Source organism: Caretta caretta, chromosome 1 (assembly GCF_965140235.1).
Source record: "Caretta caretta isolate rCarCar2 chromosome 1, rCarCar1.hap1, whole genome shotgun sequence".
Classification (NCBI taxonomy): Eukaryota; Metazoa; Chordata; order Testudines; family Cheloniidae; genus Caretta; species Caretta caretta.
Window position 1 is genome coordinate 11907287 of NC_134206.1, and position 16668 is coordinate 11923954.

General features: G+C 44.6%; 1 protein-coding gene across 2 annotated transcripts in view; it reads right to left on the minus strand.

The window, feature by feature from the left end:
* Positions 1-1776: 1776 nt before the first annotated feature.
* PPME1 (protein phosphatase methylesterase 1) overlaps positions 1777-16668 on the minus strand; it is a 46085-nt gene continuing 31193 nt past the window's right edge. Inside the window, exons 6-14 of one of the 2 annotated variants that reach the window (XM_048839169.2) lie at positions 15097-15251; positions 14305-14395; positions 13778-13843; positions 12853-12988; positions 11839-11968; positions 11115-11159; positions 9843-9907; positions 8720-8787; positions 1777-7109 (exon numbers count right to left, since the gene is read on the minus strand). In XM_048839169.2, the coding sequence (XP_048695126.1) occupies positions 7091-7109; positions 8720-8787; positions 9843-9907; positions 11115-11159; positions 11839-11968; positions 12853-12988; positions 13778-13843; positions 14305-14395; positions 15097-15251 (775 nt within the window). In that variant the 3' untranslated portion in view covers positions 1777-7090. The remainder of the gene's footprint in view (positions 7110-8719; positions 8788-9842; positions 9908-11114; positions 11160-11838; positions 11969-12852; positions 12989-13777; positions 13844-14304; positions 14396-15096; positions 15252-16668) is intronic. The other variant, XM_048839177.2, reaches the window with a different exon arrangement.

Consider the following 16668-nt stretch of genomic DNA (forward strand, 5'->3'; position numbering starts at 1 on the left):
GAGAGCTGGCTGGGCCCATGGTGCTGTGATCTGTGGATGATGGAGAGTTGGCTGGTGCCATGATGGTGGTTTTCCTTATTTACAGCTGTTTATCACACATTTCCCCCCCCCTTGATTTGACTTTTCCCTGTAAGGAACAGCTGCTGTTGCAGCAGCAGGCCCATTGTATATTTGTAAAGGGGGTGGGCAGGTGGCCCCTACGACGGTGAATGGCAGGAGGGGAAGTGAGGCCCATTCACTCATAAATGGGAAGAAAGACGGGGTTTGTAGAGTTATGAATAGCAGAGATGCTCCATGATACAATTGCTCTATCCTCATTAAGCTTGTGGTAGCATTCACCCCATGACACCCCGTTCAGAGGGACACAGTGGTCCATGCTATGGAGAAAGTTTAAGATCCCATTCTAATCCAACTGCTCTGAATGCAGAAGGCTCTGCCAGATGTTTGTAATGCTTTGTCAAAGCTAGTCTTAAATCATGGTTGCGGGCTGGAAAGTAACACTAACAAGGGCAGAGGTCGGCCCTGTTTGCTGCATTTAGATGTGCAGTGATGTGCTTTCTAACTGGCAGCCCAAGCACACTCAACCTGCGATAGGAAAGGCAGGCTAGGGGCTACTTGGCTGTGCATCACTAAGGATGCAGATCCTGCAATCAGAACTTAGCGAACAATGCGGTGGAGGTGGGAACCAGAAGAAAATCTAGCTCCTTTTCCCCATGCCACGTTGGTTCTGCAGGCCAACACCTTATGTTACTCACTGAAGCACCCAGCAGCTGCTCCAACTGGCTATACCCAACACGCCGGGCTATTGAGGCAGTGGGGCCTGTTTTTACAGACACTTTTTTGAGGATTCCCTACATGCTGTACAACAAGCAAGGTCTAGTGCATAGGACACTGGACTGGGGGTCAAAAGGTAGAAGCCACCTCATTACTCTTGGAATACAGCTGTCATTCTGGATTCAATGGCAACCAAGAATTGGAACTCTCCCCATTATCACAGAAACTGAAACATCGCCAGTTACAAACAATCTACCCAATATAGCATGTCCCCACAGCGGATTTTGCTTAGACTTCTACAGAGTCTGGCTGTCCAGCACAGGCAGGGAGAATGAGAAGATGTAGCCTGTAGCTGCTTGCTCTCTTAGAAAGAAAAGGAGGACTTGTGGCACCTTAGAGACTAACCAATTTATTTGAGCATAAGCTTTCGTGAGCTACAGCTCACTTCATTCATTGCTCTCTTAGGGGAGGGGTAATTCCAAATTGTCCTAGCAACACACGGGTGAGTGCACCAGAGGACACAATAGCTCGAGTGGGTTTGCAGTGTGGCTTCCCACATCCAGCTGAGGCTGACCTGGGTGCTCATCTAATTCCGCAGTGAAGACACACCCTAAATTGCTGGCGAGTTACCAATGTGACTGGAGTGGCAGTGGGGCAAAGTTTGGATTCTCCTTGTGTTTAGTGCTACATCTTTATTGTTCTACAGTACTAACAGTGAGTAGTGCTGAAGAATTCGGTAGGATAACAGAACAGGCCAAGTGGTTTGAGCACAGGACTGAAATCACGAGATATAGACTCTACTCCCAGTTCTTCCACAGACTCATTCAGGGACCACATGTGAGTCGCTCAACTTCTGTGCCTCCCTTTCCCCTTCCTGTAAAATGGGGTTAACTCTTCCCAACCTGAACTCAGTACTGTCTATAATGTTCTCAAGACCCTCAGAGAGACGGCGCAATGCAAGTGCATAGGGTGTTGAGAGAGACACAAGCCAACACACCACAGTACAGGTAACTTAACAGCCAGAGAGCCACATTTATTACTTTCAGATGTTTCTATACAGATGGGGATAACCAATCAGGGGAGTGGAAGAAAAGCACAAATTATGTGGAGAATTATTTCTCCGTTGATACATCCCTGTCACATTGGATCATGGATAGAGAAGGAAACTCAGAACATTTACAAACACAAGAGACTTCCATGAGTTACTAGAAAATAACTAAGTCTGACAAGTAATGAGAGTGATTTGAAGGCAGACAAGACACACATCCATCCTCTTTAGGCAGTTAAAGAAAAGAAGCAAACATACCACAAGTGAATGGAAACAAGGGAGGTTTTTAAATGGAGGCTTTTCACAATGCTTTATTGTTTGTACACAAGAGTAATGGGACACTGAACAGGATACAAACAGAATGAAGCTCATACAAACTATAGGACACAGAGGACATTCAGGAACTTCTCAGGAAGTTAGCAGATAGACACTGCCATTTTTTAAAAGGAAAAAGGTAAACGATAAGAGGTCACAAAGCTCTCCCCCCTCGCCCCCCCCAGCTAGAACTGAATGTAGCTTTATTAGCTCCCAAGTCTGAGCTCCAATGGCTATACACCCAATAAGGCTTGTTCCAAATAGTCAAAAGGCCAAGCACCTACCACCCTCCTGCAGGCTCATACAGGCTTGCAGGCCTGGGTGCTAGACGTGCAGTGTAAACCATCCGGAGGAACAATGAACAAACCAGACCAGGGCAGACCATACAGCCAGGAGAAAGAGGCAGACGTGTGCACAGTCGAGGGACAACGGGCAGCACAAACTGGCAATTGCTGCTCATCAGCAGGGCACCAGGCTTTGGGACTATACCAGGGCCAAAAAAATCATTTAAAGGGGCAGTACCGTACCTAACGCACTCATGGTAGGTTTGTGAAGTGAGATTTATTTCGGCCTTATGTGAGGATCTACGGCCAGATTTTCAGGGGCTCAGTTCCCACTGAGAACAGTGTTTGCAGCTGGATGCTGAACATTCGTGAAAATCTGGCCTCTGGAGCTTTACACTATTTTTAAGTGAACCTAAAAGTGGCAATGGAGCAGAGCGAAGCTCTCTGTGCTGGATGGCCCCACTAGTCAGCGCAAACACTTGTTACTTCCTTTTCCACCATGCACCTGCTCTGTGAAATCCACACAGAACTTCCCTGGTTCAGTGACGATAGCCCTGAACGTGAGATCACAAACACCACTGTCCCACTGCAACTCATCCAAGCCACAGCCGTTGTGATGTCACAGGATGATGCATTCCCAGAACGTCTTCATTGAACCAGAAAGTACCAAGTCACAACGTAGGTTTGTACTGAATTTCTGCCGAGCACAGCACAATCATCTGGCTGGCCTGGAGACGGAAGCTATCTAGTCCCCGAATGGATATGGCATATGGAGTAATGCAAGCGCAAGTCTCCCCCCTGCCCTTGAGCGATCTTTAGGAGGCAAGAGGGTAGGTCATTCTGCAATGCCCCAGTTCAAGTCTTAGCCCAGTACTGACACATTATCAACAAGGGAGCCAACTTGCTATGTGATTCAGAGAAGTTTTTTAAGAACAGGTGCAAGACCACAAACGTTTCACAGCCAGCAGACAGGAACTTTGTCACCACTACTATTGGCTCCATTGGGCAATTGAGTAGGGTCTGTGCTCCCACCACTGAGCTATCCACTTATTCCCCTGTTTTTTACCCAGCTGGTGTATTCCGATAAACACGACTAGCTTCAGGGATTCTACTCCTCAATTCTAATGACAGGTCACAACGTTAATGTAATGCTGTAGGGTTTGGGATTTTTACTGGAGGGGTCTTATTATTCAGAACAGTTGCTTCCATTTAGGGTGGACAAAATATTTAGTTGGCTTTGGTCTAATCTCCAGCCCACTGCGGTTTTGAAAGTGTGTGAGACAAGGCCAGGTTGAGAGGAAAAGGAAAAAAGACAAGCCTTAAAAGAAAATCCAGCTCCAGACAACAGCCCAAGTCAGCAAGCGTGTTAATGTAAAGAGACAGCCCTTTGATTTTCAGCTGCACACTCCTCCAGACTACAGTGTTCCCTAACACCAGACTAGTGTAACTTCCATTAAGATAGAAGTATGTGTAAATGAGCAGCATGCAGCTCTATTCCCAGGAACAAAGCAGGGCTGCACATTCCTGGAATACCAGAGAGGTTTGGGTTTTTAACAAACAAACCTTCTGTGGTCCTCAAGGCTCCTATATTTGGTTCAGATAACCCTGGGCTTTTAGCAAGACTACTCCTGCATTAAGTCCGATTTAAAAAACCCCCAACCTTAAATAAACCAGACTCTCAAATAAACAAATTGTGTCTTGTGTTAGTTAAGACAAGATTTTTTCCATGGTTAAAGGCTCCACTGATCCTTAATCTAATGCAACCTGAACAGAGGCAAGAGAGATCTCTAAATAGTTAAGGATGCAATATAGAAATGGTACCCCTTTTCATTAATGTCCCCTTCCTCCCCTGTAATGTTTTCCTTTTACACAGGGGCATTAAAAATGTCACTAAGAAAATGCTGCAGGTGTGTTAGACTCACAAAGGTTGATGTAGTTCAACCAAAGTAGTCACCCCTGCACACAATTTTCTCCCCTGCCCTTTGAATCTGCTTTCCACAAACCTAAAGCTAGTTGGATCCTTGCAAAGAACATCCATTCTCTGCTACAAGCCAGGACTTGGAGAGCTTGGCGTAAAACATAGCCACACCAGAAGAGGTTGTGAAATATTTATTTTTCATAAAACAAGGTCATAGTTGCCAAGGTGTAACAACCAAAAAACATTTCCAGGGAGCCAATGGCACAGTGCATGGAAATGTAGCCCCTCACCCCCCTTGTGGTGTGATAGCAAAGGCTGAAATAGAAGGTATTTTACTCTTTGTGGGGCCATCTGATAAACCAGTTCCCTTCTCTAGAAAGGGAGAGGACAGCAGAAGAGGTGAACATGGGGCGTTATCTAATGTAGTAACCCACAAGAGATTTAAGCACATGACAGAATTTGACTAAGTAGACTATTCACATGCTTGAAATTAAACGAGGGCCTTGGTTAACGCTGCATTACCACTGCTTTGGTTCCCGCCCCTACAAACAGTTTGACAACCAGAGTAATCTGAAAAGGGTCAAGAACCTTGCAAGACTGCCAAGATATGCAGTGGGGGAAGTGGAGTTTTTTGTTGGGTTTTCCAATTATAAACTGACTTTTCAATTATCGGAAGCCATGAAACTAATCAGCAGACAAACTGGAATGGACTTAGTCCAGGGTCCGTATTGGTCAATGAGCAGAATCACATGGTGAAGCAATGCCAGGTTGTGACTGATAGGGAGGGCTATACAAGGAGCCAAAAGTCGCTTGTTTAGTACCTCAGCATCAGTTGCCTAAGTGTCGCATTGGACACAGAACTCACCTGGAATTGCAAATTCTCATTTCTAATCCAGCGGTTTCAGACTCTGGTGGTGGTGGGGGTGAAATATGCAGCCAGGCCACAGCTGAAAAGTCCACCACTGAGGGCTTGTCTACACAACCGCGCGGGGTCGATCTAAGATACACAACTTCAGCTACGGGAATAATGTCACTGAAGTCGACGTACTTAAATCTACTTCCTGCGGTGTCTTCACTGCGGTAAGTCGATGGCTGACGCTCTCCCATCAACTCCGCTTGCACTTTTCGTTCTGGTAGAGTACCAGAGTCAACGGGAGAGTGCTCAGCCGTCGATTTATCACGTCTAGACTAGATGCGATAAATCGACCCTCGCTGGATCGATCGCAGTCCGCCAATCCGGTGGGTAGTGTAGACAAGCCCTTAGTGTGTGTGTGAATCAGATAGAAGAGAACAATAGTTCTCCCTCATGGTAAACATTATGCTTGATAGGACTTTACCTGCTATTTGTGCCATTTCCCCCTCATCCCTACCAGCACAGCACAAACGTAAAGGATTTACTAGGACTGTCATAGGATACACCCGCCACCATTACATCTCCAAGACCAGGCGAGTAAGAGAGCTAGGCTTCAACTAGCAGAGTCACATCATCACTTGGCATGAAACGGTCAAAGAATAAAGCCTCATTTTTATTAGTTCAAGAACATCAGGATATTGTTGCAAATAGCTCCAAGTGCAACTGTTCTATTGCTCCCGTGGGGGATTTCATAGGAGGTGAAAAGGATCTAACAAATTATCCCGGGCTGGCCTGTGCCCTGAAGAAACTCTCTCTCATAGTAACTGCATTAATAAAAGACCTGAACATGATCAGTGCTAAACATCGAATACAGAACAGTGACTTTCCCACAATACACTGAGCAGGGCCTCACATGGCAAGCATGGCAAGCAACTGCTTAGGCCAGGGTCAGACTGCTGGTGGGATTTCCCCCCAAGTCCCTATCTCTACCTACTGCTGGCTAGCTCAGCATTCCATCCACTGCCCGGTCTGTCTACTTGCCTCCTAAAAACTGCCTGAGGTGCCAATCTCCACTCACTTGTGTGCGGTGACAAGAGGTGCAGAACCAGGTAGGCAGAAACTCCACAAGCAGAGAATGGCCACTGGCCTGTTTCTGACAGATCATGATGTTACTGGTGATATTGTGGTTTCCCCTTTAAATGTAGAGCCCCAGGCCACTGAGTGCCTGCCATAGAGTGAAGTGCTGAGGCCGGAGACCCAGGAGTGAACTTGTCAAGGAAGCAGCAGGACCCCGCACAGGAGCTCATGGTCCCATTTTCCCAGTCCTGCCCTAAGTGGAACTGGAAGGGAAGGTAATTCATAGTGCAGTCGGTTCTCTCCCCCACAATTTACAGGCCCTAAAAATCATGCAGCCGGCCCTGGGGAGACGAAAAACTCAAAAGAAGCCGGTTCCTCAGGCTTAAAAAAAAAAAAAAAAAAGCAAAAGCTCTTGTGGGGCCTTTCCCATATAGTTCCACGAAGAAATCCTGACGCCTTCAGATTTGCTGCAATGCCCCTTGGGGAATCCGATCTGCCTGAAGTCCCTTAGTGATTGTGTCCAACAAAGCCTGAGGATTCGCAGAGATAAGAGAGATGTTCTACTACTCGGGGTTTCAGGTTGTCTTTCCTTGCGGCAGCGGAGAGGAGCCCATGTCCAAGAGACCGACGAGCTTCACAAGGACTCCGATACGAGCTGTCTGCCGGCAAGGAAATTCCTAGAAACCAGCTCTACAGGACTGATCTCCTGCCAATTTCTTGTCATTGCTGAACTGGATAGATGAGAAGGATATGGATACATCACAGTGGCCTCTGGTGCAGTTTATTTACAATGGAAATCAGTGCTGGAGAACATCAGGATATTAACAAGCAGGAAACACACTGGCAGGGGAGAGAAGAATATCACCGTACATTAAATCTCAATGATCCTCCGTAAAATTCAAATCCACACCACCCAAGGTAACTCGCTAATGCTAATGAAGCTGAAACTTAAAGGATCTAAAATGTAGGTTAAGTCTTCATGGGCAATATCCCCGTTAGGTGCATGCAGGTAGAATAGCAATTATAGATACACAGCTCTCACTATTACTAGTTTTATCCTGCTCTCTATGGCTTAAAGCAGCAGCCTGCAGTAGGTATAACAAACTGCCCATCCCTCAGATGCACCTCTCTTGAAGCTGCTGTCAAGTACAACCAGGATAGCAGCATCAGCAAGCTAATGCCTTATAATCCTCAGCAATAACTTGCCAAAGCCTGCTACAGGCTTAGACGCAGCCTAATGTTGCCCTGGCAACTTCTCCCGCTTCCACTGCTTTAAAACATACCCAACACCCTGTACCCTTTCCTCAGGCTTCCGATTCATATTGTTAATCGTTCTACACTCCTCCCGCCTTTCACCCTGAAGAGCATGGGATGGGTTCACCCGCTCATCGATACCACTTCCCCTAAAAACACAGTCACTTCAGGGATGGAACATGATAACTTTTGTGGCCTCGTAACTCTGAACCAAAGTTTTTCTTCATTAAATCTTCAGGAGGAATTTTGGGACAGAGGAATTATTGCCCATGGCATGTGGGTTAACCTGCCTTTTCTTACAGATCTGTAATGACAGGTGGCCAGAACAACACTGTTTCCCACCTCGTCTGAATGTTGTCCCTTCCGCAGCTCAATGCCCCCTCCCAACAGGTCAGTATTGCCGGTTGTAAATATGATTAGGAGATACTGGGAGTCAACATGCAGCAGCCTGCAGAGTTCATTCACCTTCAGTGTTTCTTCTACGCTATCTCGGCTCATCAACCGCACTGCCAGGAGAGGAGCTTTGGCTCCTGAAGTTCATTATGATGGGAGACTACTTTAGATATTGTGGGTGACACAGCCGTGAGATTTGAGAAGCAAAGTATGCAGCTTTAAGCTTTAAATGTATGTTCTTGCTAATGTTTCTTAGCAGGAGGAAACATGCTGGAAATTGCATTTTTCCATGACAGAGATCCAGATTACAAGAACAGCCATAGTGATTCTTAGAAATTGGAAGATCTTCTCCACCACATTATGCAGGTCATTCTTGGGTCCTAAACTATTTACAGTGACTGGGTCTGTTTAACAAAATTCAATGCAATTGCTAGTTTTGCCCCATCAGGGATAAGGATTTCCACCACAAAGAAATAAATCAGCCAGGTCAGGCCCACATCTTCTCCTCCCTCCAAGTCTGAGTGTTTTATTATCACAATTAGTAAGTTCAAATATGAGACGTTTAGAGACGGTGACAGCTTTACATACTGAACATGAAACACAATACTGCCTGTGATCTAGGCTGCATACTGACATGCTGCTTTTAATGTTACATTAAAGCTCCAAGTTGATCCTTACTTCCCTTTCCACCCAACCACTTGTTATACTCATCTCTCCCCACCCTGGATGCACACAAGGAATGCAAGGCTTCCCGCAGGGGTCAGGAAGAGAATCATGCAGCCCGAGGACTCAGAGATCCTTACCACTGAAATCCACCAATTGGTTCTGTAAACCGGTGACGGATCAAGAAAGTTGCAACAGCTTCAGCAACCTGAAGGGAGGTAGGGGGGAAGGAATCAGAGTTTAAAGGGACACAGTCAACTTGAAGCCTGGTCAGTTTCAAAATTTAAAGTAGTTCAAAGTACTACATCTTCCTCCCATTATTTTAAACTGTTCCCCCACCCTCCCACCTCTGTATGAAACATCTCACAAAGGGGATAAATGTCTATATACTACCAAGGACCCAGTGAAACCAACCATGCATCAAGTGCACAACTGAAAAAAAAAATGTTTTTTTCACCATCTTCTTCAATTACAGTAATTTAGGCATGTACTATAGTAGGTAAAAAAAGACAATTGTGATTTAAGTTGGTGTCCCTTTAAGGATTAGCTCAGAGCAGCAAATTACTTGTATCACGCTTTACAAATAACTTTTCTTCCAAACATCTCATGAAGATAGGTAAAAATATCCCCATTTTACAAGGGTGAGGCACAGAGTGGTTAAGTGACTCAAAGCCACACAAACAGTCAATAGTAGAGCCGAGATAAGAACTCCGACGTTCATTTCCAGACGTGCTCCACCATTCTATTTACTGGCACACTAGCGTGAGTGAAATACTAAAGTGTCACTGTTTGTCAGTACATAAACTGCTTCAATAATGTTTATACGACGTTTTCTAAATTTTAAACTACTTAGTTTTAATAAGACATTATCCCTCTACGAAAGCAGCCACCTGCACTGAAGACTGGAGGGGGAAGGGAAAAGCTGAGGTAACCCAAGAGAAGTTAAGGATGGAAAATCCCATGCTGCATTTTAAGTACTGTATCATTGAGTCAGTTATACACCACCATTGGCCCTCGACACAGGTAAAGCTGTAACGCAGGTGGGACCTGTCTCCCCACAAGCAGACTAAAGTCTTGGCCAGTCAGGCTCTCAAGGCAGCTTCACGGATATGATTTAGTCCCATCTGCTCCATCAGTAACCAGGTCTCCTTATAGGTGTGGTGCACGTAAGGCCTATGAGGTTTGCCCTCGGTTTTGTATTAGCGATGGACCCATTTTGCATGTAACTCGTAAACGGACTGCTACCAAAGCTTTGCGGCTCACCTTGTCTGGAGCATCTTCGTGGACTGCATGGCCACACTGAGGGAGGACTTGCATCTGGAACTTTCCTGCAGACCAAACAGTCATTGCAGCTACTTTTAGAGTGAACGTATCCCTCCCTGGCAATGACTCAGGCATGTGTTACATGCAACCGCAGAAGCCAACCCCTATAAAGGCTAAAGGCAGGGACCGAACTTAAGGTGCAAAAATATTCTGCGCTTTTATGGGCATTTCTACTAGAGATCTCAAACTCTTTACAAGTTAGCCCCACTGTCGTATCTAGCAGATGAGGACTCAAGAAGCTATGTTTGACTCCAGATGTCAAACAGCAGCATATGGAGAACACAAAGCTTCTGCAGGAGGCAAGAACTTGCCTTCTTACTTGTGCAGGAGCTCTGAATTAACTACAACCATGTTCACTCATTATCTTCTTAATCCTTAATCCCCAAGAGCTTTGTATTAAATGCTATCCCATCTTTGTGACATGAATGTAGCTGTCAAACCTACCACACCAGGACCTTTAGCCAATCATCCATTTTCCCTTCCAATATCCAATTTCCAAAGAAAACAGTGATGGGGATTGGACGGGGAAAGATGCTAATGTAACTGTCAAGCATTATTAGAGGTGGTTGTTGTCCTGGGACCAGCACGGCTACATTACACAGACAAGGGGTGAGGGAATATTGTTTATTGGACCAACTTCTGTTGGAGAGAGACAAGCTTTCGTGCTTATACAGAACTCTTCTTCAGGTCATAAGCTCGGAAGCTGGTCCAGTAAAAGATATTACCTCCCCTGCCATGTCTCTCAAGCATTAGTAGAAGTCTGCCAGCACCAGAAAGAGAGATTGTTTCAGGTGGCACCAGGTGGTGCAATTAGGCACAATGGGATGGAATTAAAAGAAAACAGACTGAAAATCAGGAAAAGCTTCCTAATGGCAAAACTGAAAATCACAGAATGATCCCCACAAGACATGACAAAGCCCCATCACTTGAATATTTAATACCAGACTGAACAAAAGCAATATCACAGCACTGCATCAGCACCAGGGTGATTGGCAAGATCTAATAACTCCTCTAGCTTCCATTAGAGAGAATCATAGACAAGGGATCACACTGTTACTCTGGGGATTAACTACATTCTTTAATGCTGGTTTGTCTCAATACAGATTGCCCTGGCCAGGACCATTTCAGCCTTCTTCTCCAGCTCTCTTTCACTCTCTGCAACATAAACTATCCCCTGAAAGAGCATTATAGCTAGCAGTATTAAATATTTACCTTGCATCTGTCCAATTGTTAGATCTTTATCCAGCCTGTCAACACCTGGAATAAAGCAAACGGATGTGTTGGGGAGAAGCCAGGGAGAGAGCATCTAGTCAGGTCCTGCTAAGACTTTGCAAAAGATGTTTGGTGTGAAAAAATGGAATAGAAACAGCATCTCGACACTCACTAGACTGTTTCCCTGCTGCACATTAGGAGCATACAGCGACAGGAGAGGATCTGTCAAAAACTTGAAGGAACATTCATCCATCCATCTTCCCAGACATCTTTAAATGGCACTCAACTATGGGACACTCAGTGTTCCCTATCACAGGGGACTGGAGGGTGATAGGGATTGGTTTTGGAATACTGATCCTTTCACCTTCAGGTCACGAGTTCAAATCCAGCCCAGGACTGCAGTAATTAAGTGATTACTCCCGTGGGTTGGCTTGGGTCTCAATCCTGTTCCTAGCAGAACATTAGCTCAATTCTACAACTGCAACACCTGCCAGACAGCTGAGGCATAGTATCACAATACGCATATCTAATCCCACAATTCCCATGTGCATGTTGCAGAGAGACTAAAATGACTTGCCCAGTCTCTCAAAGTACATAGAAGGGCCAGGATAGAATCCAGACCAGTATCTTAGCCACAGTTTTTCCCTTCCCTCCTCTAAAACACAGGCTGAATGTAATCAAAGTGAATGACAGCTCGAACTAAGGAGAAAAAGGAAACACCTACCCGCTAAAAGCAGCAGCTTTGGAGTAGAACAACTGAGGAAGAGGTTCGATAAGCCCCTGAACCACCCCTCCCAGTACTTTTCGGTTTTCGACAGTTCGATTCGCCATGTATACAGATGTTCTTTCTTCGTCTACAGGGGAGACAAAGAGCTCAGCATTAGTATTCAACTGAAACGAGCGTAGAATGAACCTCAGCAAAGCGCCACTTGGAAGACAAAGTAAAAGCACAGAGTCAAATGCGGATGCGACTAACGTCAGTTTGCCCCCCATGTGTTGCCCTAACTAGGCAACCTTGCTCACAAAGACCGGATCACCCTCTTAACCCTGAACGTGCTCGCTCCATGTCACAGTAAGTTAACGGGGCTGCACATGCTGTACCTGGGGCGTTGAGCAAGAGAGGCCTTCCATTTCCAGACTGTCAATCTGCCCTCTTTCACCGGAACTAAAAATTCACGCAGAAAGACACCTGGACCTTTTCTTCCATGAAGCCTGGGCAAGACACAGTTTTGCAGCACCATGCACGAATAGCTTTACATGTGGGAATAAGACTGTTAGGTCACGTGGTCTACACCACGCAGCAGAAACCGATGAGCCTTTATATGATGAAATAGAGTCAGGACCCAGCACATAGTGACTTACTGGACAAGAAAGTAGTTCCTTTCTAGACCATGTACAATGGCCACATTCATGAACATGAACAAAAACACTTTCAAGTGGTAACTCACAATGTAGCCAGCAGTCCGAGACCAAGGCCCAAACTCAGACCTGGAGCAAGCAATGAGGTCGCAGGAGTTACTCCTGTTTACACTGAGGCCCTGAATGAGAGCTGAACAATTGCTCACTGCTCCTTCTTTGGAGAACTTTTACATGTCCCATAGGCACCTAGCTCCATGGAAGCATCTCCTTTGCTGGCTGCATGGTTGCCTTCTTGCTCCCTATAGATCGCCAGATACCCTAGAGAGGAAGAGGCTAGTGAAGACATTAGTTCCAGCAGAACACAGTGAAAACTCCCCACCTCTGTATCATCTTCCTTCTTCCTTTTGTTAACAGATCCTCTTCCTTCATAGTCTTCTTCCTCTTCCTCCTCCTCCTCCTCAATAATCCCTTCTACTATAGCTTTAGGGACCTCAGGACTAGCAGCATCTTCACACCTGGTAAAATAGGACTGGAAATTGATTCCTTTTCCATTGTGAAAAGCAACATCTTAACGATTCTAGGAGAGACCACCTGCACCTAAAGGATAGAATTGGCTTTCTCAGAGAGACTGGCTGATCTGAGGCTCTAGCACATCAAGGAGAAAGAAAGGAAGTGTCCAGGTCAAATGAGCAAAATTAGTTTTTTTTATGACAATACTGGAATATAAACAATAGAAACACCTGATGCTGCTGGCAAGCATCATGTGTTGTATAGGATTACAGTGCAATACACAGATTACTTTCATCACCACTCAACTCCACCACCTTTGGAGTGTAATGGACAGCTATTTAACAATGCACAGCAGCAGGAGGACAGCAAGTGAAAAATACCATATTCAGTTGAATTGTCAGGAGGAATTTAGGGGCCAAATTTCTGAAGGCACATCCAGCTAGTCTACTGGTGTGAGCAAATCTTTGCATGGGCCATTGCACACCCATTGTTTTGCACTCTATCATTTGCATGTACAAATGGCTTTTGCACAGTAAAAAAAGTATCCTTGATGGGTAATTACATTCTACCCTAGTGAAATTTTGACTGACATTCCTAACCATAGGAACGTGGATGGTTGTAAATGGTTTAGTACTACTTTCCTGACCCTCTGTGGTCAGCCTTGGCAGGTAAGTTCAAGGAGGACCGGATATCTGCTAGAAGATGGATTTGATTTTTTTTTAAAGTACACTTATGCTCTGTTACCGATTTGGGATCTTAAAACATTTAAGAGGGTTTTAGAAAACAAAACCTACTGTTTGATTTGGCCAACCATAGAAACTCTGGCTGATTCGAGATTTCTTATCTGTCCACTTTTTAAACTAGGAAAAAAAAAAGGGAAAAGGGGGAATCAAAATGGTCAAACATCAAGGGTCAATTGCATACGTTAATCTAGTATCATTCAATATTTAATAGGTCCAGTAATAATAGGAGCACTCCCAAGTTCACCCTGTGAGCACTCATCTCGAATACAGAGATGTGGCATACAAACACTGGAGTTCCCAGCATGCTATGATTATCGAGATGTTTATATGGCTCTCACATCACTGTGATCAAGCATCTCATAAACATTAATGACTATCTTCACAATGCCCTTGCAGGGCAGTGAAGTATAATGCCCACTCTGAAGATGGGAGAATTGCATTGGTAGTCAGAAACAGAACTCAGGCCTCTGGTGCGCCAATCCAATGCCTTAACCACAAGACCATCCTTCTTCCAAGATCAATTGCAGAATTAACAGTACAATGAAGATTTTTGAAGAGTATACAAACTTGCACATTACCTCCACTCAATTGCATTCTCAATTGACTTGAACGTTTTGGGACGACCCCGTAAGAAATTCTGCATGCTGTTCAACGCGTCCATGGCTGTGCCTAAAAACAAACGTTTTGACTTAAATGAACCCAACATCTGACAACATCCTTGCAACAGTTCTCAAAGGTCTTGGCATATGACAGTGTGAACTATGTGAAGGAGAGAACTGAGGCAAATTTCATGATATAAGTTAAGTTGATTAACAGAGTTATAGTCATGAACTATACACAGCTGCTCCAAACCAGCTTTCACACAGTTTTTCCAAAAAAACTGGTTTCCAGGTCTGCAACTCTAAGTTCTTTGCTTCCGGCATCCACGTTAACAGCTCTTACAGGTATTCTATCATTACAATAAATCTATCAGCAAAACCTCCGGTAGCTGTAACAGTATCAGGGCTTGTATAGTTTTGTACACTGCTGCCATTAGAGGGTGAACAGGTCTGATATTTTAGGCAGAGAGCAGTGGTGACACTATATGGTTCAGTAAGACACTCCCCAGCAATCGTGGTCCTCGTTATAAGAATGGGTGGTGCACAGCAATCATGATAAACAAAATCAAATGGAAAATTCCAAAACAAAAGGCTAAGGTGATGCTAACTATACCATACAATAGCTGGCATAAGAGAAGAGAAAGCTTCATACGGTTAACACAACTGAGAAAGACCTCCCAGGCCCAACAAAGTTAATAGGGAAGGAGAGAGGAAGACAGAACATAACAGATGATACTGTCCAAGGAGATAACAAAAACAACAACAACTTACCTTCCACGACATCAATCATGCAAAGACCCAATAAACTGGGTACCAAATTGGATGCTGCTGTGTGCACTGCAATAGCCCCACCCATACTGTGCCCAATCAGCATGATTGGAGGTGGGAGGTCCCCGTACATAGCTTCAACCACGTTTCCAACATCTCTGGCAAAGGAAGAGAGACAGAAGGTTGGCATTCTTTCCCAATGTGTTTCTGAAGCAGATTTGTAAAAACACACCAGCAGGGGAATTGAAAAATTCAATATGAAAAACTTACGCTGAACCCTCTGCTTTTATTTCCTACTCTTCCCTAATACGGAGTTTCTTTGCACATTTGCCTTTTAAGTTAGATCATCTGCCCCAATGGTAATAGATATGGAAGTCTAGTCTCTTATCAATGGCCAGGGATTCATGAAAGCCCTCAAAGCACATGCTTAACATTAAACAAGTGCTTTCCTGAATCAGGGATATAAGGATGTAATTCCCATTTCTGTTAACAGGAGATGCTGTCTAAAGTGGGAGACTAGACCACCCCGCCCCAGGTCTGTGGAGCACAAAACAAACTACAGGCGAGGTGAGGAAACTAATCAATTCTCCTGCTTTCTCAGCCCTAATCATTGAGAACCTAAACAAACACCAGCCACCAGGATTGCAAGAGGTTGGGCATATAGAACAGAAGCAAAACGTGTTCTCTCTCTCTCTGTGGAAGATAAGCTCTTTGGGGCAGGGACCCTATGAACCAGTATGAAGCCAAAGTACCAAGCATATTGTTCTTATAACACTTGTCACTGCAGTATCTGAGCACCTTTTGGAAAGAGTATAGTAAATAGTTTAAGGGACACAAATAAAAAAATGCATACAGGCTTTCTTGGCTGTAACAAAAATTTTGAAGGAGAAGGTAGTTAAGGACACTGAAGTCAATGGTAAATGGGACAAAATACAACATGGTTTTACAAAAGGTAGATCGTGCCAAACCAACCTGATCTCCTTCTTTGAGAAAGTAACAGATTTTTTAGACAAAGGAAACGCAGTGGATCTAATTTACCTAGATTTTAGTAAGGCATTTGATACCGTGCCATATGGGGAATTATTAGTTAAATTGGATAAGATGGGGATCAATAGGAAAATTGAAAGGTGGATAAGGAATTGGTTAAAGGGGAGACTACAATGGGTCCTACTGAAAGGTGAACTGTCAGGCTGGAGGGAGGTTACCAGTGGAGTTCCTCAAGGATCGGTTTTGGGACCAATCTTATTTAATCTTTTTATTACTGACCTTGGCACAAAAAGTGGGAGTGTGCTAATAAAGTCTGCGGATGATACAAAGCTGGGAGGTATTGCCAATTTAGAGAAGGACAGGGATATCCTCCTACAGGAGGATCTGGATGACCTTGTAAACTGGACTAATAGCAATAGGATGAAATTTAATAGTGAGAAGTGTAAGGTTATGCATTTAGGGATTAAGAACAAGAATTTTAGTTATAAGCTGGGGACGCATCAATTAGAAGTAACGGAGGAGGAAAAGGACCTTGGAGTATTGGTTGATCATAGGATGACTAGGAGCCGCCAATGATATGGCCGTGAA